The following is a 17,753-nucleotide window of genomic DNA, read 5'->3' on the forward strand; positions in this document are numbered from 1 at the left end:
GGCTGCTCAGCCCATCCCTGAAGAGTTGGTCCTCGCCTACAAACGAATGTAATTTGCTTGTTAATTTTTTTCTCATTTCTTTTAAACTAATGCTTGAAATCAGATTTGGTTCAAAGTAAGCATGCTCAGGATCAAATGAAAATCTTTTAATCTTCCTGACTATTTGCCATCTGTCTTTGACACATTTTGCCAAATGTCTTGTTATGTAACAATGGGATCTGTTTTATGTCTTGAGAGTACTGTTTTTGCACAATAATACAGGAAACTGCGCATTTAGCTTTTTATATTCTGTTAAATTTAAGAAGTTTATGCACTATGATATCCACAGTTTGGGTTTCCAAAGTCTTTGTTTTATTTTTATGTAATACTTGATATTTGAGAAATAGGTAGTCACCTTTTCTGTCAAAACAGTTAACTAATATGATTAATGACATGTTTCGTATGTAAGAGCCAATGCCAGGCCTTTCTTATGTTAGGGGTTTGGGGTGGGGAGTTACATAGTAGATCTTTATATCTTACAAATACTTTCAAAATATTTTCATTTTTTAAACCAGATTTACATGCATATATATTTTAAAAGTTGATTTATGTAAGAAAGATTTGTACACTTAGCTTCTATTTTTCTCCTCTTGGGAATTAAATTACTTGAAATGACAGATTATGGTTAAATGTGTCTTGTAAATTATTAACTACATTTCTTGTTGGAGGAAGAGTTCCTCTTTATACCACAGGTGGGATATTTATTTATTTATGTATGCATCTATTTACATTATTTATAATCTGCCTTTCTCACTGGGACTCAAGCCTTATTATCCAGAGTGGATCAATACAATCAACCAGATGAGACATTCGATATAAATGAAATAGGATTTGGGTTGTAGAACTAATCAGAAGTCTAAAAAACAGAACTGAAGGAAAGCATAAGTGTTAACATGACACATTAAATAATACAAAATTACACAATGGGATGCAACCACAGCAATCTATACATAATAGTACATACAACAGCCTCCAATAATTTATCCAAGTAACTCTGTGAATCATTTTGTACAGTGCAACTCTATTGCCCTTGTACAAAAGCCCTGTTGAGTAATTCAGTTTTGCATAGTTTGCGAAAAGCCAGGAGAGCAGGAGCCTTCCTGACCTTCTCAGGCAAGCCATGCCACAAGGTGGGGGGTCACAATGAGAAGGCCCATATATGGGCAGTTGTTGATTTTGATTATTTGCAGGATGGCACTTGCAGAAGGCCTTCCTTGGATGAGAGAAGCTGTCATGGCAGAGCATAGGGGGAGAGATGGTCTCACAGATATGAGGGTCCAAGGCCATGAGGGGCAAATACTTTAAATTGAGCTCAGTAACTGATGGGCAGCCAGTGGAGTGATTGTAGAATGGGAGTGGTATGAATACTCTGTCTAGCTCCTGATAATAGCTGAGTTGTGGCATTCTGCACCAACTGGAGTTTCCAAATTGATTTTGAGGGGAGACCAATGTACAGTGCATTACAGTAGTCTAGTCTTGATGCCACCATGTCATGGTTCCAGGTGGCCAGATCAGCCTTATCAAGGATGTTTTTTGAGCTAGGCTGAGTTGAAAGAAAGCCTTTTTTTTGCAACTCCATTAACTTGCTTCTCCAGCAGTGATGTTGGGTCCAGTATAACCTTGAGGCTTTTAACTGGCAAGTGTCAGCTGAACCCTATAGAATGTAGGTAGTACAATGTTCTTCAAGACCACCACCTTCCCAACTGGCATTACCTCTGTCTTTCCAGGGTTTGGTTTCAATTTGTTCACTCTTAGCCATTTAACCACTGCATCATCAGGAGATTTGGGTAAGGATATATATATATATATCATCAATATGCAGATGGTACGTGTGTGTGTGTGTGTGTGTGTGTGTGTGTGTGTGTGCCATCTGCATATTGATGATAGCCAACCCCAGAACTGAATGATTTCACCTAAGCCGTATGGGCTTTACATAAAGATTGAAGAGCATGGGGAATAAGATTGCACCCTGTGGAATCCCAGAGGATAGGTCACAAACTGATGTTAATTGGTCTCCAATGGCAGTTCTTTGGGTCCAGTCCATGAGGAATGATTTGAACCAGTCCATTGCACAATCCCTGATGCCTACTTCTGCCTCCATGCGTCAAAGGCAGCAGATAAATCCAGTAGGAACAACAGGAAGGTCTGACCTTTGTCTACGTTTAGATGGAGGTCATCAGTTGAATCCAGCAGAGCTGTCTCCATCCCACAGCCCAATCTAAAACCAGACTGAAAAAAAGGGTCTGCCACAGATTAGTTATCCAAGAAGACCTGGAGTTGGTCTGGCACTGCTCTCTCAATCACTTTTCCGGGGAAGGGCAGATTAGAGGCAGAGTGATAAATGCCTACCTCATTTTTCTGCTGTGATGGCTGTTTTAGTACCAGATGGATAATCATCTCTTTGAGCAGTTGAGGAAAGGTGCCCTGAGGTAGTGATTTGTTTATAGTAGTTCCTAAGTATTAGCTGAACTGGTCTTTACATGATTTTAGAAGCCAGGATGGGCAAGGATCCAAGGCACAACACTGAGGCATATTTCAAAGACCTCTAGCTACCACCTTCAGTCTGAAGTGGTGCAGCCCATTGTGTCACCTTAGCTGTAGTTGACTGAGTGGCACCTTGAAGATATAGCTGAAATACAATTGCTGTAGTTAATTTGGGTATAAGTGTTAATTGGTTTCTAATCTGTTTTCCAATGCCCATGATTTTGCTGGAAACAGAGAGTGGGAGATGGCACTCTGCATACATAGACAATAATAACTGCTTATCATTCTTTATTGAATACCAGAAGTTTGGGTTTTGTTTTGATGCTGATCTTTTTCTATTTTTATAAGCAGCTTTGAAAGCATTTTCAGGTCCCCTACCACCCAAAAGAGCTTCAGCAACAGCAAGAATGATCATCTTTTGTTGGCGAGGCATAATCGTACTCCATCTTTCTCCTCAATATGTACCCAAAGCAGCTTATATCATTCTTCTGTCTCCCATTTCTTCCTCACAACAGCTCTGACTGAAAGGGTGTTAGTAGCCCAAAGTCAGCCAGCAACCTTTCATGACAGAGTGGGGATTCCAGTTTGGATCTCTGATCCCAGTTTGACATTCTAACCACTGCACCGCACAGGCTCAGGTAGGTCAGGGAAACTGTTAGACCCCCTATGTTTTATCAGAGAGGGGATATTTTCCACCCTCCCTATCTGTGCCACCTGCCCATGCTGGCTTCTTGTGAGTAAACCTTAGCTTTCATTGCAAATAGCATTGGGAGGCTTCTTCAGATAACCCAGGCCAGGATGTCCCGAGTTCCTTCATTTTTGGCACTAAAACTCCAATCATCATCCTGAACTCAGTGTCCAAATTTCATAAGCCTAGCTTTATTTTCTGGTGAGTTGTGACTTCTACAAACAACAGTGCCAAAAAGCAGGGCAGGGGGTAATCTGACAATTGCATGGGCCAGGATGCTCCAATTCCCTTCTTGTTTGGCAGTGCAACTCCTGTGACCATCCTGAAGCGGGTGGCCAATTTTGAGAATTCTAGCTTCATTTTCTGGTGAGGTACACATGCCACAGACGGAACGACACATCCTTTTATAAAAGAAGATATTTTAGCCTCCCCCTCCCCATATTCCATTGTTTCCTAGGAAAATATTTTCTTGAAATATTACTTCTCTAGGTGACCCTGGATTGCTAAAGTTAGAGAACTATTGATGTAACATCTACATGTAAGAAAGTGTTAAAAACTTAGGTGATAAGAGTTAGTCTCCATACATTATGTATTTTCTTTTTAGGTTTGATCACTAATATAATATAAGCCAGCCAAGCTTGAACACAGTTTTTGGTGGCTACCTCCCAGGTAGTAATCTTTATAATTAAATAGCTGATAAGCTGTCGGTGCCAGCCTTGTGAATTCAGCTGTGAATGAGATATAAGTTTCATATCAAGTTACCCTTCACTGTTTATCTTTGGCCTGAATCCCATAGCAATCCCTGCCAATAAATGTGTGATTAATACAGAGATTTTTCGATGTGCTTGGCAGGCCCTGGGTAATTACCTCACACTGACAGCTGTATCTGATCTTCCGTCAGTTATATGTTTTTGGCAAGCTTGGCACAAGTTCTATTCTGTTCCTTGAGGTAGTCTGCTGCTTCCCAGAAGTGGTTAGGAAAGGAGCCTGGACATATTCATGATTCTTTCTTAATTTTCATTTCACTTGTGTGAGCTAAAAGATTGTAAACATTTGTGCACAGTGGAACTTTAAAGTTACAAAAAAGCAATCAGGATGCAAGCTGAAGGGAAGGCCTGGCTAGCTTTGAAAGTGATGAAAGAAAACACCCATTTTATGAAGGCCCTTTGAGAGTTCCACACACTCCTTATTTTTGCTTGGAATGGTTAGATATTGTATGTAAACTTCAGTAGGCAGCCCTCTTACAAGATTTAGGTCATCTTGGACTTTCAAAGAATGCAAAAATGTTTCAATCTATTTCTGTTTTGTTGGTTGGTTTTTCCTAACAAAAACTTGAACAGTCATTCTCTTTTCCCCCCAAATTGACATATTTCTTAATATTTACTTACATAAAATTGCATGGTGCTTTTAGTCAAAATGACTTATTGTTCTTTTATTTATTTGAATGAAGCCAGGGCTTTACAAAACCTGCCTATATTGCTAAGTAGCATTATAGAAAGATAAAGACTTCTTCAAACCAATTAAGAATACCCCTATTGAATTAAACTATATCATTATAAATTTTGTAGTATGATCTGAATCATTAGCAAAGATTATAAAATATTTGCCTCCAAATATAACATAGAATATGCAGGTCTGAAGGAGTCTACTTGCAATGGTAGGGTAGTTGCTGTTGTGTATGCAAAGAGATAGAATGCTGTAGAGCAGCGGTTCCCAAACATTTTGAGTCATGGAGCACTTTGCAGGAGAGAAATTCATCACAGAGCACTAATTTCCCCCTAGCACCTATATACTAAACCAAATGACAGTAGTATTTTTCTTTCCAATCTCTTCACGGAGCACTAGGAGATGTTTTGCGGAGCACAGTTTGAGAACCACTGCTGTAGAGTATATCAAGAAATCCTTGGAGCCATGACAACTGTTTATTTGCACAAGAGAGGTGGAATAAAATGCACAGGAGGAACAGGAGTTGGGTTTCTGCTCAGAGATAGCCCATTTGGCCTACAGGCAGGAGGTTGTTGGGGCAGAGCCTGAGGAGGGTGGGGTTTAGGGAGGGGAGGGACTTCAATGCCATAAAGTCCAATTGCCAAAACAGCCATTTTTTCCAGGTGAACTGATCTCTACTGGCTGGAGATCAGTTGTATTAGCGGGAGATCTCCAGCCACTGCCTGGAGGTTGGCAACCCTACCTACAGGTCAAAGGGCGGAGATGGATGCTGGTCATAAAACCTTGATGGGGTAGGGAGACATGGGCTACATGCCAGGTAACCTGATTGGAAGAGTTTGGGGAATTTCCTTTGATTCTGGGTTTGCGGAGGTGTTCACCAAAGCAGACAAGAAAGATTTAAAAGTTGTAACCACCTGCTGGGACCCAAACTCCTCTGCAAAGGGGGCAGTAGGGAGTTGGGGATGTTTTTACTCCATCTAAGATAACTGTCTTGCATTGTAACTTAGGTAGACCAGGACTTCTTAAACTTTTTCCACTCACGACCCCTTTTCGCCCGAGAATTTTTTACATGACCCTGGGTATCTAGGTATGTAAAATAGGTATACAAATCAAACATTTACTTATAATAAATCATAATAAAACAATTATTTGGTATACATATAATTTTACCATTTACTGTTGCCAAATTTTTCATGACCCCCACATTCAGTTTAAGAAGCTTTGAGGTAGACCAATAGTTTTGTATTTTTTTCTTTAGATCTGTACCTACTAGTCATGACTGCTATTTTACATGTATGTGTTCTAGTTTAATCTTTGGTAATAAAGTTTCTTTCTTTTTAAGAAAACAGACTGTGATTCAGATCTTCCCCACATGGCTAGACAGCTCATAACATGCTAAGAACATGCAAGCATGGTGATGGGGGCTGAAGTAATTAGAAAGCTCTGCCCTTTTGTACTTGCTCAGAGGCAGCCTTACCAGGGTTCCCCAAGGCACTGGTAATGTGATAGGCTGCATTTTATAACTTGGGGTGGTTGCACGAACAGAAACACACATTGACATGAAGGCAAATACACAACAAGCAGGTGAGAACACATAGATCCAAGGCCGGATTGTGACAAGTGGTACTTGCAACTTAGTTCTAGCTTTGGAGAGAGTGGAGGAGAAGTCCATTCCCCATACTGGGCTGAGCTTTTGCTTTGAACATTGTATCTCTATGGAGGCATGGGGTGAACTTTCCCACCGTTTAAAGCCCAGCTTCTCCATTGAGATACATTGTGAAGATCACACTAAAGCATCTAAACACAGCTACTTTGCCAATGCTTTTCAATGGAGGAGGATGGGTGCGACCCCTTCCAGACCCCATAACTCTGGACCCCCTTACCCAATCTGTACCAAACTTGGGGGTTCATGGCAAGGAGAGTCCCTTCTAGCTACAGTGAAAATTTGGGACCTCTACCTGCAAAAATGCCCCCCAGGAACCACAGAAAGCAGTGAAAAGCCCCCATAGGATTTAAATGGCCGATTTTTTCAGGAAACCCAAATTTAAAGCCGAATTCCTACCTTTACCGGTATAGAAAATTCGGCGTTTGGGTTTTCCCGGTGGAAAAATGGCCAATAAACCCGAACCTGAATTTTACCAATTTTTTTTCTTCAACAGCCCTGCTTGATAGTATAATTTAATATTTGGTAGTGCTAGTCCACCTTTTTTCTTCTCATCTTGTACTTAAACATTTGTTGTATGAAGTACTAGAGGCGATTGTAGCAATTCTTTTCAGTTTGTACCATGTTAAGTACCTTGTTTGCTTCATATGGATTGCAGTTCTGGGAGACAATTGTCTCATTGAACTTGAATGAAATAGATGCTATTAGGTGCTGTGCTTTTATTTTGTTGCTGCTGACTACGCAGATCCTGTTGAATTAGATTTTTGAACAATTTGCCCAGCATTTTCATTTTGTATAAAGTGGTTTGTGCAATTCTGTGCATTGTAATAAGTTTGATGGTATCACTTTGATAAATGTACCTGAATACTTTTTCTTCAGTGAGCTCGAACAGTTTTTTATAATTTTCTCCTAATCATCTATAAAAATCTATTTTTAGAAGGTTTCTTGAATGTTGAATTTGAATACATCAATATATATTGAACTCACACTTAGAAGCAAGCTTCATTTCCCCCAACCTCTTTGTGGCCAGCCTATCGATTCACATTGTAATTAGCTTGTGGTAAAGGGAACAGCACATTTTTTCCTCTTTAAAAGCCAATGCAACTTTTAATCATTTTAGAAGGTCATAAATTTTTCTAGGAGCCTTGTTTTTGGAGCCACAACGAAAGATTTGTGTACACATTGTCCTTCCTCTGTAACATATTTTTTTAGAACATACTTTCATTTGCATGCTTTTCTCCTAACATGAAAGTGTACGGGAGACAGGGGAACATGCATCGTGTCTCCCCCACCACCACCACCATCAACAATCTGTGGTGAGAATGGATATTGGACTTTACTCCTAATTCCTATAGCCTCTGGCAGTCCTTTCATAAATCTTCCTGCACTTCCTTTGTATAATTTTGTCTCTAGCCCATTGCTTCTTCACCAGCCTCACCCATGTTGCCAAAGGGCCTACTTTGTGGCACCAGAGAATTCACTGCTGTGATTAATCAAGAAAATGTTCAAGTTGTACAATGAAATTTTACTTGATGTAATGGTTGGTGACAGTCTGTGGGACTCAATTTTTAATGGCCTCCTCCCAGACATGCTAAAATGTGTAATTACTCCATGTCCCTTGTATCAAATACAATGGAAATGAAGTTTTACAAAAACCTTCCCAGTTTGTATTCAGTGGGTTGGATCCAGACTAAATTTTCAAAGTGGAATTGAACTTTCCTATACCCCCTCACACACAGCAGGTCATTTATCTCACTTGGGGTATCGAAAACCCTGAGGAATGACATGGGGGGTCTGAAGTGGAAAGGGGGATTCAGGGGAAATTGCCAATTTAGTCTGGATCCAACCTAATAATCACTAGTATTTTGAGATATATATATTAAAGAGCTGGATTTTCCACAATGCTTGTGGGCCTTGATGATTGTGAGCCAAGAAAGTTGGCATATAAAAACCAACTCTTCTCCTCCTCCTCCTCCTCCTCCTCCTCTTCCTCCTCTTAAAAAAAGTAATGCACTGTTTCTCTCTTCTCTGCAGGTGACATTCAAGGAACCTGGGGTTTTCCCATGTGCCAGTATTTAAAGGAAGAGACTTGCTTCTGTGGTCGTAATGCCAGAATGGCAGCCTGTTTGGTACAGTGTTTTTATTTTAAGGTTTTAAAATTTCATACTCAGAGTTTTATTCACATGTTATGGGATTAACTGCTTTTGGCTTGCAAAACCAGCACTGTGCAGAATATCATTAATGACATTTTCATGATAAATTATAAGGAAATGTATTTTAATAGAAAGTGTGTTGACCCATTTTATGTAAGCAGAACAGTAGACAAACGAAAATTTAGCTATAACTGTATTGAGTTGAACTTGAAAGAAGGACAGAAGGTCTTGGCAATTGTCTACAGGAAAGAAATATATGATGGCAGTGCTAACACCATTACTGACTTTGCTAGTCTTGTGCAGGACATCTTAACTGTGCTCAGCAAACACAACAGCCTTCTGGCTACAAACCCAGAACAGTCCTTCAGTCTTTTTTCCTCTGGACAGCTTTGGTCGTGTTTCTTCATTTCTAGCTCATGCTGTCAAGGCATAGAGGGATGGCAGAATGTGCACTCAGATTTCCATTGCATTGGATGACCAGTATGTTAACTGTTTATTCTCTTTCCCGCCCCCCTTCCCATTTCCCTGTAGTCTCAGATTTATACACCTTCTCATATTTGCACAGATGCTAGCTATGAATCAAAGGGGGGAAGCCGTGTCTGCCAAGTGTTAAGGAGATCAGAGTATTGGAGCTGCTCCACTGCTTCTGGATGCAGTGCTATCCCAATGCCAGAAAACATATCTTCCCTCTAAACCAAATGCTTCCTTAATCCTTTTCTGATCCTCTTATATACCTGTTTCCCTCAGTCTTTGCCCCTTTGACTTCTTCGTTCTCTGCCTCAGCCTCCATAATCCCTTAAAGCACATTCAGACAGATTCTTGTTTTTCCTGCTCCTTAGCCCTTTTCTTCAGTAGACTATTGGTGGACTACATCTCTTTTTCTTGTCCCATCACAATGTTGTGCATTTTTTCCTGTGTGTGAGAGCTTACTCTGGGGAGCACATTTCTCTATGTTTGCCTATGCACTATGTAAAATTATGGTTGCTGCATGTGAACATCATGCCTGTACTGGTATAGATATTGCTGTGTACTATGTGGTGTGATATTTTTACACCGCATATATATGTTTAGTAAAAATATGGCTGAGGTTAACTGTTGGCCACTGTGTGAACAGACTGCTGGACTTGATGGGCCTTGGTCTGATCCAGCAGGGCCTTTCTTATGTTCTTATGTAGCTATCTAGTGACCACCAGAGACAGGTCTTGGTTCAGGGCATCTGGTTAGAGAGAGAAAAACGGAGTGATGCTGTTTTAACAAACATCTGCCACAATTCAGGTTCCTTCCCAAAAGTGACAAAACTGAAGCAAGGTGGCGAGCCAAGTGGCTTTATAGCGGATGAATTTGAAAAAAAAATGTTGATTGGCTAGACAGTTCAGTCGTGTGTTAAATTCAGCAACATGTTAAAGCATCTCTATTCTAAAGGCATTTCTGGATCTAACCTCCACCCCCATCAAATTGGGATGAAATTTTGTTATTATTGCCCTCACTCAAAGATATGGGTAACAACTTGTTTCTGGACTCTGTTCAGAGTACTGATTTTGTCCTTGGAAGTATTACACAATTTGTGCATAGAGTAACTAAATGGATCATTACACTTGCCCATCGATTTAAGATCTTCCTTGGAGGTCCTTCTCTAGGTACCTCTGTTTCCTGTGAGGAAATTGGTAACATAGACTAAGTCTGCAATCCTGAAAAGGGTGGGGGTGAAGCTCTTTATTTACGGAATAAAGTGGCACCTACACTGGCAAGGGGGCAAACGTGCTGGCACCAGGAAGCCATGTCACTGTGCAGGGCTCCACCACTGGTGCTGCCAGAAGTGGGAGCCCATGCCAGCGTGGGGGGGGGAGCGTTCCTAGGGCAGAGCTGCCTTGAGGCAGCTTCCTAACCCCTTGGGATCCGGGAACACCCCCTAGAGCTGTGGTGTGGCTACACCACATTTTTGGGTGGTGGATCCTCACTGTTTTCAATGGGGGCATTTCCCCTTTTTTATTTTAATTTCCTTTTATTTTATTTTCGGCGGCTGGGAAGCCTCTGTGGAAGGGGCGCGGCTGTGCTGGTCCCAGCCACTGCTGTGCCGCTCCCCCCTGAGGAATGGGCTACACAGCTTTCTCACTTGGTTAAGTCTCAACTGTTGAATTCTCTGCGTCTTGAGGTTCACCGGATACCTTCTCTTTCTATGTTGAGGCAACAGGTTGTTTCATCTAACTTTTGGTTATGTTGTTATTGGTTATGATTTTGGTTATGATTTATGGTTTCCCTCTGAATTGTACCTCCTTCAGTTCTGGCATTTAAAATTGCTGAAATTTGCGGTTGTTTTGGTTTTAATGCCTCTATTGCTTTGTTTTAAGGTTTTTTTTTTTTGTATAATGCTTTAATTGTGAGGAAGTCACTTTGAAGACTGGGGAAAGTAGTGTAGAAACATTTTAAATAAATAAGCCCATATTTGCTTCAGGGATGACAAAATGAAAAAGTTAGGTTGTGGATCAGAGTGCATAGGCTGGAGGAATGAGGGAACCTCCTTTTTACGGAAATTATGTGTTAAAATGTGGCAGTTCATTGTTGTTCTGTAGGATGTTTTTGTTAATTTTCATGTCATACTTTGAAAACATAACTAATAGTCTATTACCATTTTTACAAGTTTAGCTTTTTCTTCATCCTTCATGCTTATCACCCCTTTATTGGAACTAGAAAACTCAATGGAATCTAAACATTTAATATATTGTAGATTTTTTTAAAAAATTACAGCCTTGTATAATCTCAGTTGTTTGCAAAGAATAAAGTATGTAGATGTTTCATTTAAAAAGCAGTGATGAGACCACTTTTCAGCCAGCAGTCTAATTTTTATCACATTATCTGTTAACATGTTATTTTTCTTCTATGTAGCCTGTTTATAAAAAGTTCAGCTACAAGAATAAACACATCAGTGGTTTCTTTCTTTTCTTTTTCTTTTAATCTTTAAAGGCTCTGGAACGAGTTGCAGTGGGCCAAGTGGTGAGTAATGTTGTTTATTTAACCTTTCTAATGACAAAGCCGTTTTCTCTCTCTGAATACTTTGAATGCATGACCTTATGCTGAACTTGTAGTTTGCTGAAATCAAAGAGTTAGCAAATAGTAAAGTGTAAATCCAGGGGAACATTGATATTCTGCATCACCACCATGAAATTGCACCTTTATTGCCTAGTCTTCATGGACCAATGATAAAGCATAATTTTCTTCAGTTAATAAAGAATGATTGAAATAGAAATACATTAAAAGTACCTTAGCTGTTTTGCGGTTCAGTCTTCCATCAGTTTAATTCATTATTTTAGCTTCATTGGAAGTCAAGAGGAATTCTTCAATACTAGTGGATTGCGCATTGTAGTCTTTCTGTAACTTTTTGTGCAGCTTCATGAAAATTTAAAATAAAAAAAAATCCTCCTCCAGCTGCTAAGAAAATATGACAAAACAGTGATCACACCTGGGGATACCATGTATCACCATGTACTCGTTGTGTAGGTCTTTCTAAATAAAGCAGTTTTGAGCACTGACTTCCACTTAGGATTCTTGAATCTGACATGTCTTTGTAAATTATATATGTCAAGGTAAGCATTAAACAGTTTTTTTTGTTTTTTTGCTGTCAAGTCACAGCTGATTTATGGCAACCTCGTAGGGATTTCAAGGCAAGAGGCATTCAGGAGTGGTTTGTCATTTCCTAACTCCATATCACACTCTGGTATTTCTTGGAGGTCTCCCATCCAAATATGGGCCAGGGTTGAGGCTGTGAGTGTGTGACTGGCCCAAGGCCACCCAGCAAGTCTCCATGGCAGAGTGGGGATTTGAACCTGGGTTTCCCAGATCATAGTATGACACCTTAAACACTATACCACTCTGGTTTTTCATAGTCACAGATAGGGCTGTCGAAAAAAAAATTCAGTACAGTTCGGATTCGGCCGAATTTGGCCCTTGTGGGTTCGGTACGTGCCGAAGTCCGAACTCCCCCACTTTGGATCCGTTCAATTCGGCGGGAATTCAAAGTTCGGAAAAAAAATTCGGCCGAATAAAGCCATTAAAAACACAATCGCGCCTTTCCGTGGCTCTGGGGGGGGGCATTTTTGGGGTTAGAGGTCCCAAACTTTCAGCAGAGCTTCAAAGGACGTTTATTGAAAGACTCCCCAAGTTTTGTAAAGATTGGGTCAGGGGGGGGTGAGATATGGGCCCTGAAAGGGGTCCCCCCACCCTTAATGTGCATCTCTCAGCAGAGCTTGCCACCCACGCACAAAGCTCCCAGTCCCGACAACAGTTTGCAAAGCAACTCAACCTTGTAAAACAACACCTTTGCAACAGGGAAAAACCAGAAGACACACAACTGAAACCTCCCCCCTCAAACCAGGGAGCGAGAGACTCGAGGGGGAACACACACCCCAGGCAGAACCGACGACAGCCCCCTTTGGCTTCCCCCCCACCCACAGAAACTGCTCCCTCCCCACACACACACAGACTCTGCTTTCCCCCCCACACACACACATACACAGGAGAAAAGTTATAGATTAAAGCCCCCAAAGGGGTCTTACTGTGGCTGTCTTCTGTTCCATCAGGAGGGGCTGGGGAGGACTTCTAATCCAAGATGATTCCAATTAGGCACGGGACGTTTTGCTCTGGAGAAGATGCACACAGGATCGGCTCGCTGATCCATTCATCCCAATAGGGAAAAGGGGAAAGGGGAAAGCCCATATCTCGGGACCCCCTGACCCAATGTTCACAAAACTTGGGTGGTCTCTTAAGAACACTGGTCTGAAACTCCGCTCAAAGTTTGGGATCTGCACCCCAAAAAATGCGCCCCCTGCAGCCACGGAAAGAGAAAAGGGGGGAGGCGATATTTCTGCCCCCACTGAACCCATCCTTACAAAACTTGGGTGGTATCTTAAGAATAACTGTCTGAAGCTATGCTAAATGTTTGGGGGCTATATCCCCAAAAAAGCGCCCCCTGCAGCCACATAAATGGAAAAACGGGGGGAGGGAAAAGGGGAAGAGCCCATATCTCGAGACCCCCTGACCCAATGTTTACAAAACTTTGGGGGTATCTTAAGAAGCTTCATCTGAAGCTCCACTAAAAGTTTGGGGTCTGTACCCCCAAAAATGCGCCCCCTGCAGCCATGGAAAGAAAAAGGGGGGAGCCCATATCTCGGGACCCCCTGACCCAATGTTTACAAAACTTGGGGGGTATCTTAAGAAGCTTCATCTGAAGCTCCACTAAAAGTTTTGTGTCTGTACCCCCAAAAATACGCCCCCTGCAGCCACAGAAAGGAGCAAATGTGCACAAGCACCCCCCCCCACACACACACACACGAGGATTTCGCTCTCTCTCTCTCTCTCTCTCTCTCTCCCTGGCCGGGCCGCACATCAGCTGATTCCTCCAGTACTCAATCCTGACTGATTGGCCAGAAGAAGACCCAGCTTGGCCACCAATTGGCCGGGGGAGGAGAATGCTGCTTACTGACGGTTATGCTGCTTACTGACGGCCGAATTTGCCAAATTTATTCGCGAACTCCCGAACTCGCTGAATTCGGCCCCCCCGGTTACCCGCCAGTTTTGAGTTCGGTTCCTCCCGAACTAAAAACCACCGAATCAGGGGAAATTCGGCTGATTTTCAGTTCGGGCCAAACCGAATTGACAGCCCTAGTCACAGATATATGGAAGAGGAATTTATATCGTCATGAAAATCTTCATTTAGTCAGTGACTCACATATGATTAATCTGATTAATTAATTATGCTATTTAATCATATACATAGTACATATTTAATCATATACATATGGGGAAAGGTGCAAGTTTAAGATTACACATGAAGCTACCTTATACTGAATCAGACCACTGATTTTTCAAGGTCTACTATTGTGTACTCTGACTGACAATGGCTCTCCAAAGGGTCTCCAAGGAATCTTATACATCACCACCACTAGATCCTTTTACCTGGAGATACCCAGTTGTACTTGGCTTCTCTTGCATGTCAAGCAGATGCTCTACCACTGAGGTGTGGTCCCATCCTAAACTACTAATGCACTTTGATAGCAGCTGCTTCAAGAAGTGCAGATTGTGGAATTGACTGGCAGCTCCCCGCATGTGTAGTGTTTCTCTTCATAGCCAAGTGTGAGAGTATGCAATCATGTTCATGAATGTGGAGGTATAAACTGATTTTTTGTGACCTGCTGTTGTGTGTAAGTTTAATGAAATTTTCCCTTTAATAGGGTATCTTGCAAAGTTGGTGTGTTATTGCTATTGAGAATTTGGCAGACCTTTCCAAGTAACATAAATTATTTTTAATTAATACTTTTCTTTCCCTCAAGTTTTTTTTACAATTGTGTAGCTGCCTGTATTTTCTCATAATGTATTGCTGCACATTCAGAACTTTCCATAAGAATTATTTGTTACTGAAATGTTATTTCTGTTCAGAGCAAATACTGAAAGGACTTAAAGCCAGAATGTACATCATACAATTTAACTTCCACTCATTTAACCAGAACACACTGGTAAGATCCAGACAGCTTCCTAACCTAGGCCAATGAATGATCAGTGACATTTCCCCTTCTCAATGTGAGTTATACATAGCTAACAATATTAAAATGTGAACGAATTGTAAAGATTTGCTTTGATTTATTGTAAATAGTTGTTTCTGGCAGGACACTCAGAATTCTTTATTCTCAAATCCCTGTCTGAGTTCTTTATATGGGCACTTTAAATCATCCCTTCATCATTTATCATCTCTTTTGGAGTGTGTATGCAAGTTGTATGGATGTTTGGCACACCAGATTTACAGACTTGTGTATCCCTGCTGTAAACCCACTGGCCTCAGTGGAGTTTACACAGGGGATGAATTTGGCCCTACATTTTAAAGAAGCAAACATTATTTTTTCTTATGTAAACATAATTTATTCTTAAAGGTATGAAGTTCTTCAACACATGCACTGTTTTTAGAAACCTAGTGCTTTCTGTATACATTGGGGAAGGAAAATGAAGTTGTTGGAGGAAAAGGAGTACATTTAATACTTGCGAAATGTTTTCTCTCTGACTTTAAAGAAACAGATCAAACTCTATTGGGTGCATTTCTACAATAAAGCCAGCATAACAAATAACATAATTTAGCCTATGGGGCCTTTCGTTTTCCTCTTCTCACGTCCATTCAGTGTTTGCAGTTTCCTGTGTTTATTTTTTCCAACAATTATGGTTACATCGTTGTATGTCTAAAGAACATCTCTTTAACTTGGGAACAAGAGAATTGTTAGTAACACGGAATTGAATACAAACCAGTAATTAGTAGAAAGCTGCCAACTATTTTTCATTGTTTTAGTTGTAGTGTCTCGTTCCAACTTTAACTTCCTGCTGTTCTTTGATTCTTTGCAGCTGCCTACAGAATCACTGTTTTATCGAGCTGTCCTACAAGTTATTATTGAAGAATTTTATGGAGTCAACAGAAGGTAGGAGGCTGTGATTTCACATATCATTATTGAAAAGCTACTTCTTTTTCTGCTAGGGAGCAATCTTAAGCAGATCTATTCAGAATTACTGTATATACCCGTGTATAAGCCGACCCGCGTATAATCCGAGGTGCCTAATTTCTCCCCAAAAATGGTGAAAAATTAGGCACCCGCGTATAAGCTGAGGGTCGGCAGCTGCAGGAGGCCGCCCCAGGCTGCTCTCGGCAGCAGGAAGCGGTGCGGGCCCAGCAGCGGCGGCGGCAGTAAGTTCCCCCCTCCCTCCTCCCCCCTCCCCTCCCCTACCGTATTGACCCGTGTATAAGCCGAGTTTGGCTTTTTCAGCCCTTTTTTGGGGCTGAAAAACTCGGCTTATACGCGAGTATATACGGTAAGTCTCATCTTATTTAATTGGGCTTATTCCCCAGAAAGTGTACTTAGGATTTGCTACCTTAGTCTTGTTATGTTGTGAGGTCGCCTTACTAGAGCCAACACATGGGAAGAGGAGCTCTAGGATCCTAGATAGTTGAAATTTGACTCGACTTCAGGTCTGTACATCTAAATTGGAGCTTAAGGAATTGAGTTTTAAGGAAGTTTACTCTGTGTGTTCTCGCTGTTTTACTTAAGTTGACCAGGGAAAAGGTACCAGTGAATTATAGGATGTCTTTTCTGTACAAAGCTTAGCAAACAGAGTACTTCATTCTTGAAAATGCTGTATACAACAGTGCTTGAAATGCAGCTAAAGTCAAGCAAAGCAATGAATGAATGATACCTATTGTGAATATTAATCAATCACATAGTGCTTTAACTGTGATAAATGCTTAATAGCAATTAATGTATGTCTTCACAACAGTGAGATAGGTCATTATCGTTCATACACTGTAAACAAAGAGTTAAGTTGGAGAGAAAGAGACTTAGACAAGGTAACCTAGCTACTTCACGCCTAAGATAGACTTGGCACAAACCTCTGCTACATCTATCAATCCCTAGCTCTTTCTACTTGTTTTACTTCACATTTAAATGCACCCAGGTATATACAACTTGTGTGTCATCTAAACTATTTAGTTGATGTGCATCCTGCATAATGTAACAGTTTATGGATGCATCATGTGGTAGAGGTGTCTGTAGCACCGTTTGGTCTTAATTTTATTTATTATTTTATTTATTTACAAAATTTGTACCCCACCTTTCTGCCCCATCAGAACTGCTAAGGGAGTTAACAGTTAAACTGGGAATTTAAAAACACATCATGAAAACAATTAAAACTAAAACTAAACTACATATTTAAAAGAACAGTAAAAAAAATAGTTAAATTATAAGGCAGGAAGAGGGATCATTGATGGAATGTTAGATGAAACATAAAATCTTCACCTGCTTGTGGAAGATAAAAAACGGAACAGATTAATATCTCTAGAGAGAGAGTTCCATAATTTTGGGGCCACAACCAAGAAGGCCCTCAACTCAATCATCTCAACATCTTCTCTCTGAATGATATTGATAGGGTTTATGAATAGTGAAGGCCACTACTTGTAGTTTAGACCCTTGCTCCTTATAATTATTGAAACTGTGCAAATACTTAGTATGTATTCCACACTGAAGGACTGTGCATGCCACTTTTAATTAAGGGAGTTTCCCCAAAATTAGTGAAGCAGGATGTAATCAGACAGTTATTGAAAAAGCCTTCTTTGGCTGGTCAGAGTTTGGCTAGCTATAAACCTGTCTCTAATTTACCATTCCTAGGTAAGATTATTGAAGAGGTTATGGCTGAGCAACTCCAATTCCTGGATGATATATCTCCCTTGACCCTTTTCAATATGGCTTTTAGTCCTGGT

At 40.8% G+C, this 17,753-nt stretch overlaps 1 protein-coding gene across 1 annotated transcript in view; it reads left to right on the plus strand.

The window, feature by feature from the left end:
- METTL25 (methyltransferase like 25) overlaps window positions 1-17,753 on the plus strand; it is a 57,678-nt gene that overhangs the window by 24,349 nt on the left and 15,576 nt on the right. Inside the window, exons 6-8 of the mRNA XM_056846746.1 lie at window positions 8,355-8,449; window positions 11,435-11,464; window positions 15,851-15,924. Of these exons, the coding sequence (XP_056702724.1) occupies window positions 8,355-8,449; window positions 11,435-11,464; window positions 15,851-15,924 (199 nt within the window). The remainder of the gene's footprint in view (window positions 1-8,354; window positions 8,450-11,434; window positions 11,465-15,850; window positions 15,925-17,753) is intronic.

This window comes from Euleptes europaea, chromosome 3 (assembly GCF_029931775.1).
Source record: "Euleptes europaea isolate rEulEur1 chromosome 3, rEulEur1.hap1, whole genome shotgun sequence".
In the NCBI taxonomy this organism is placed as follows: Eukaryota; Metazoa; Chordata; class Lepidosauria; order Squamata; family Sphaerodactylidae; genus Euleptes; species Euleptes europaea.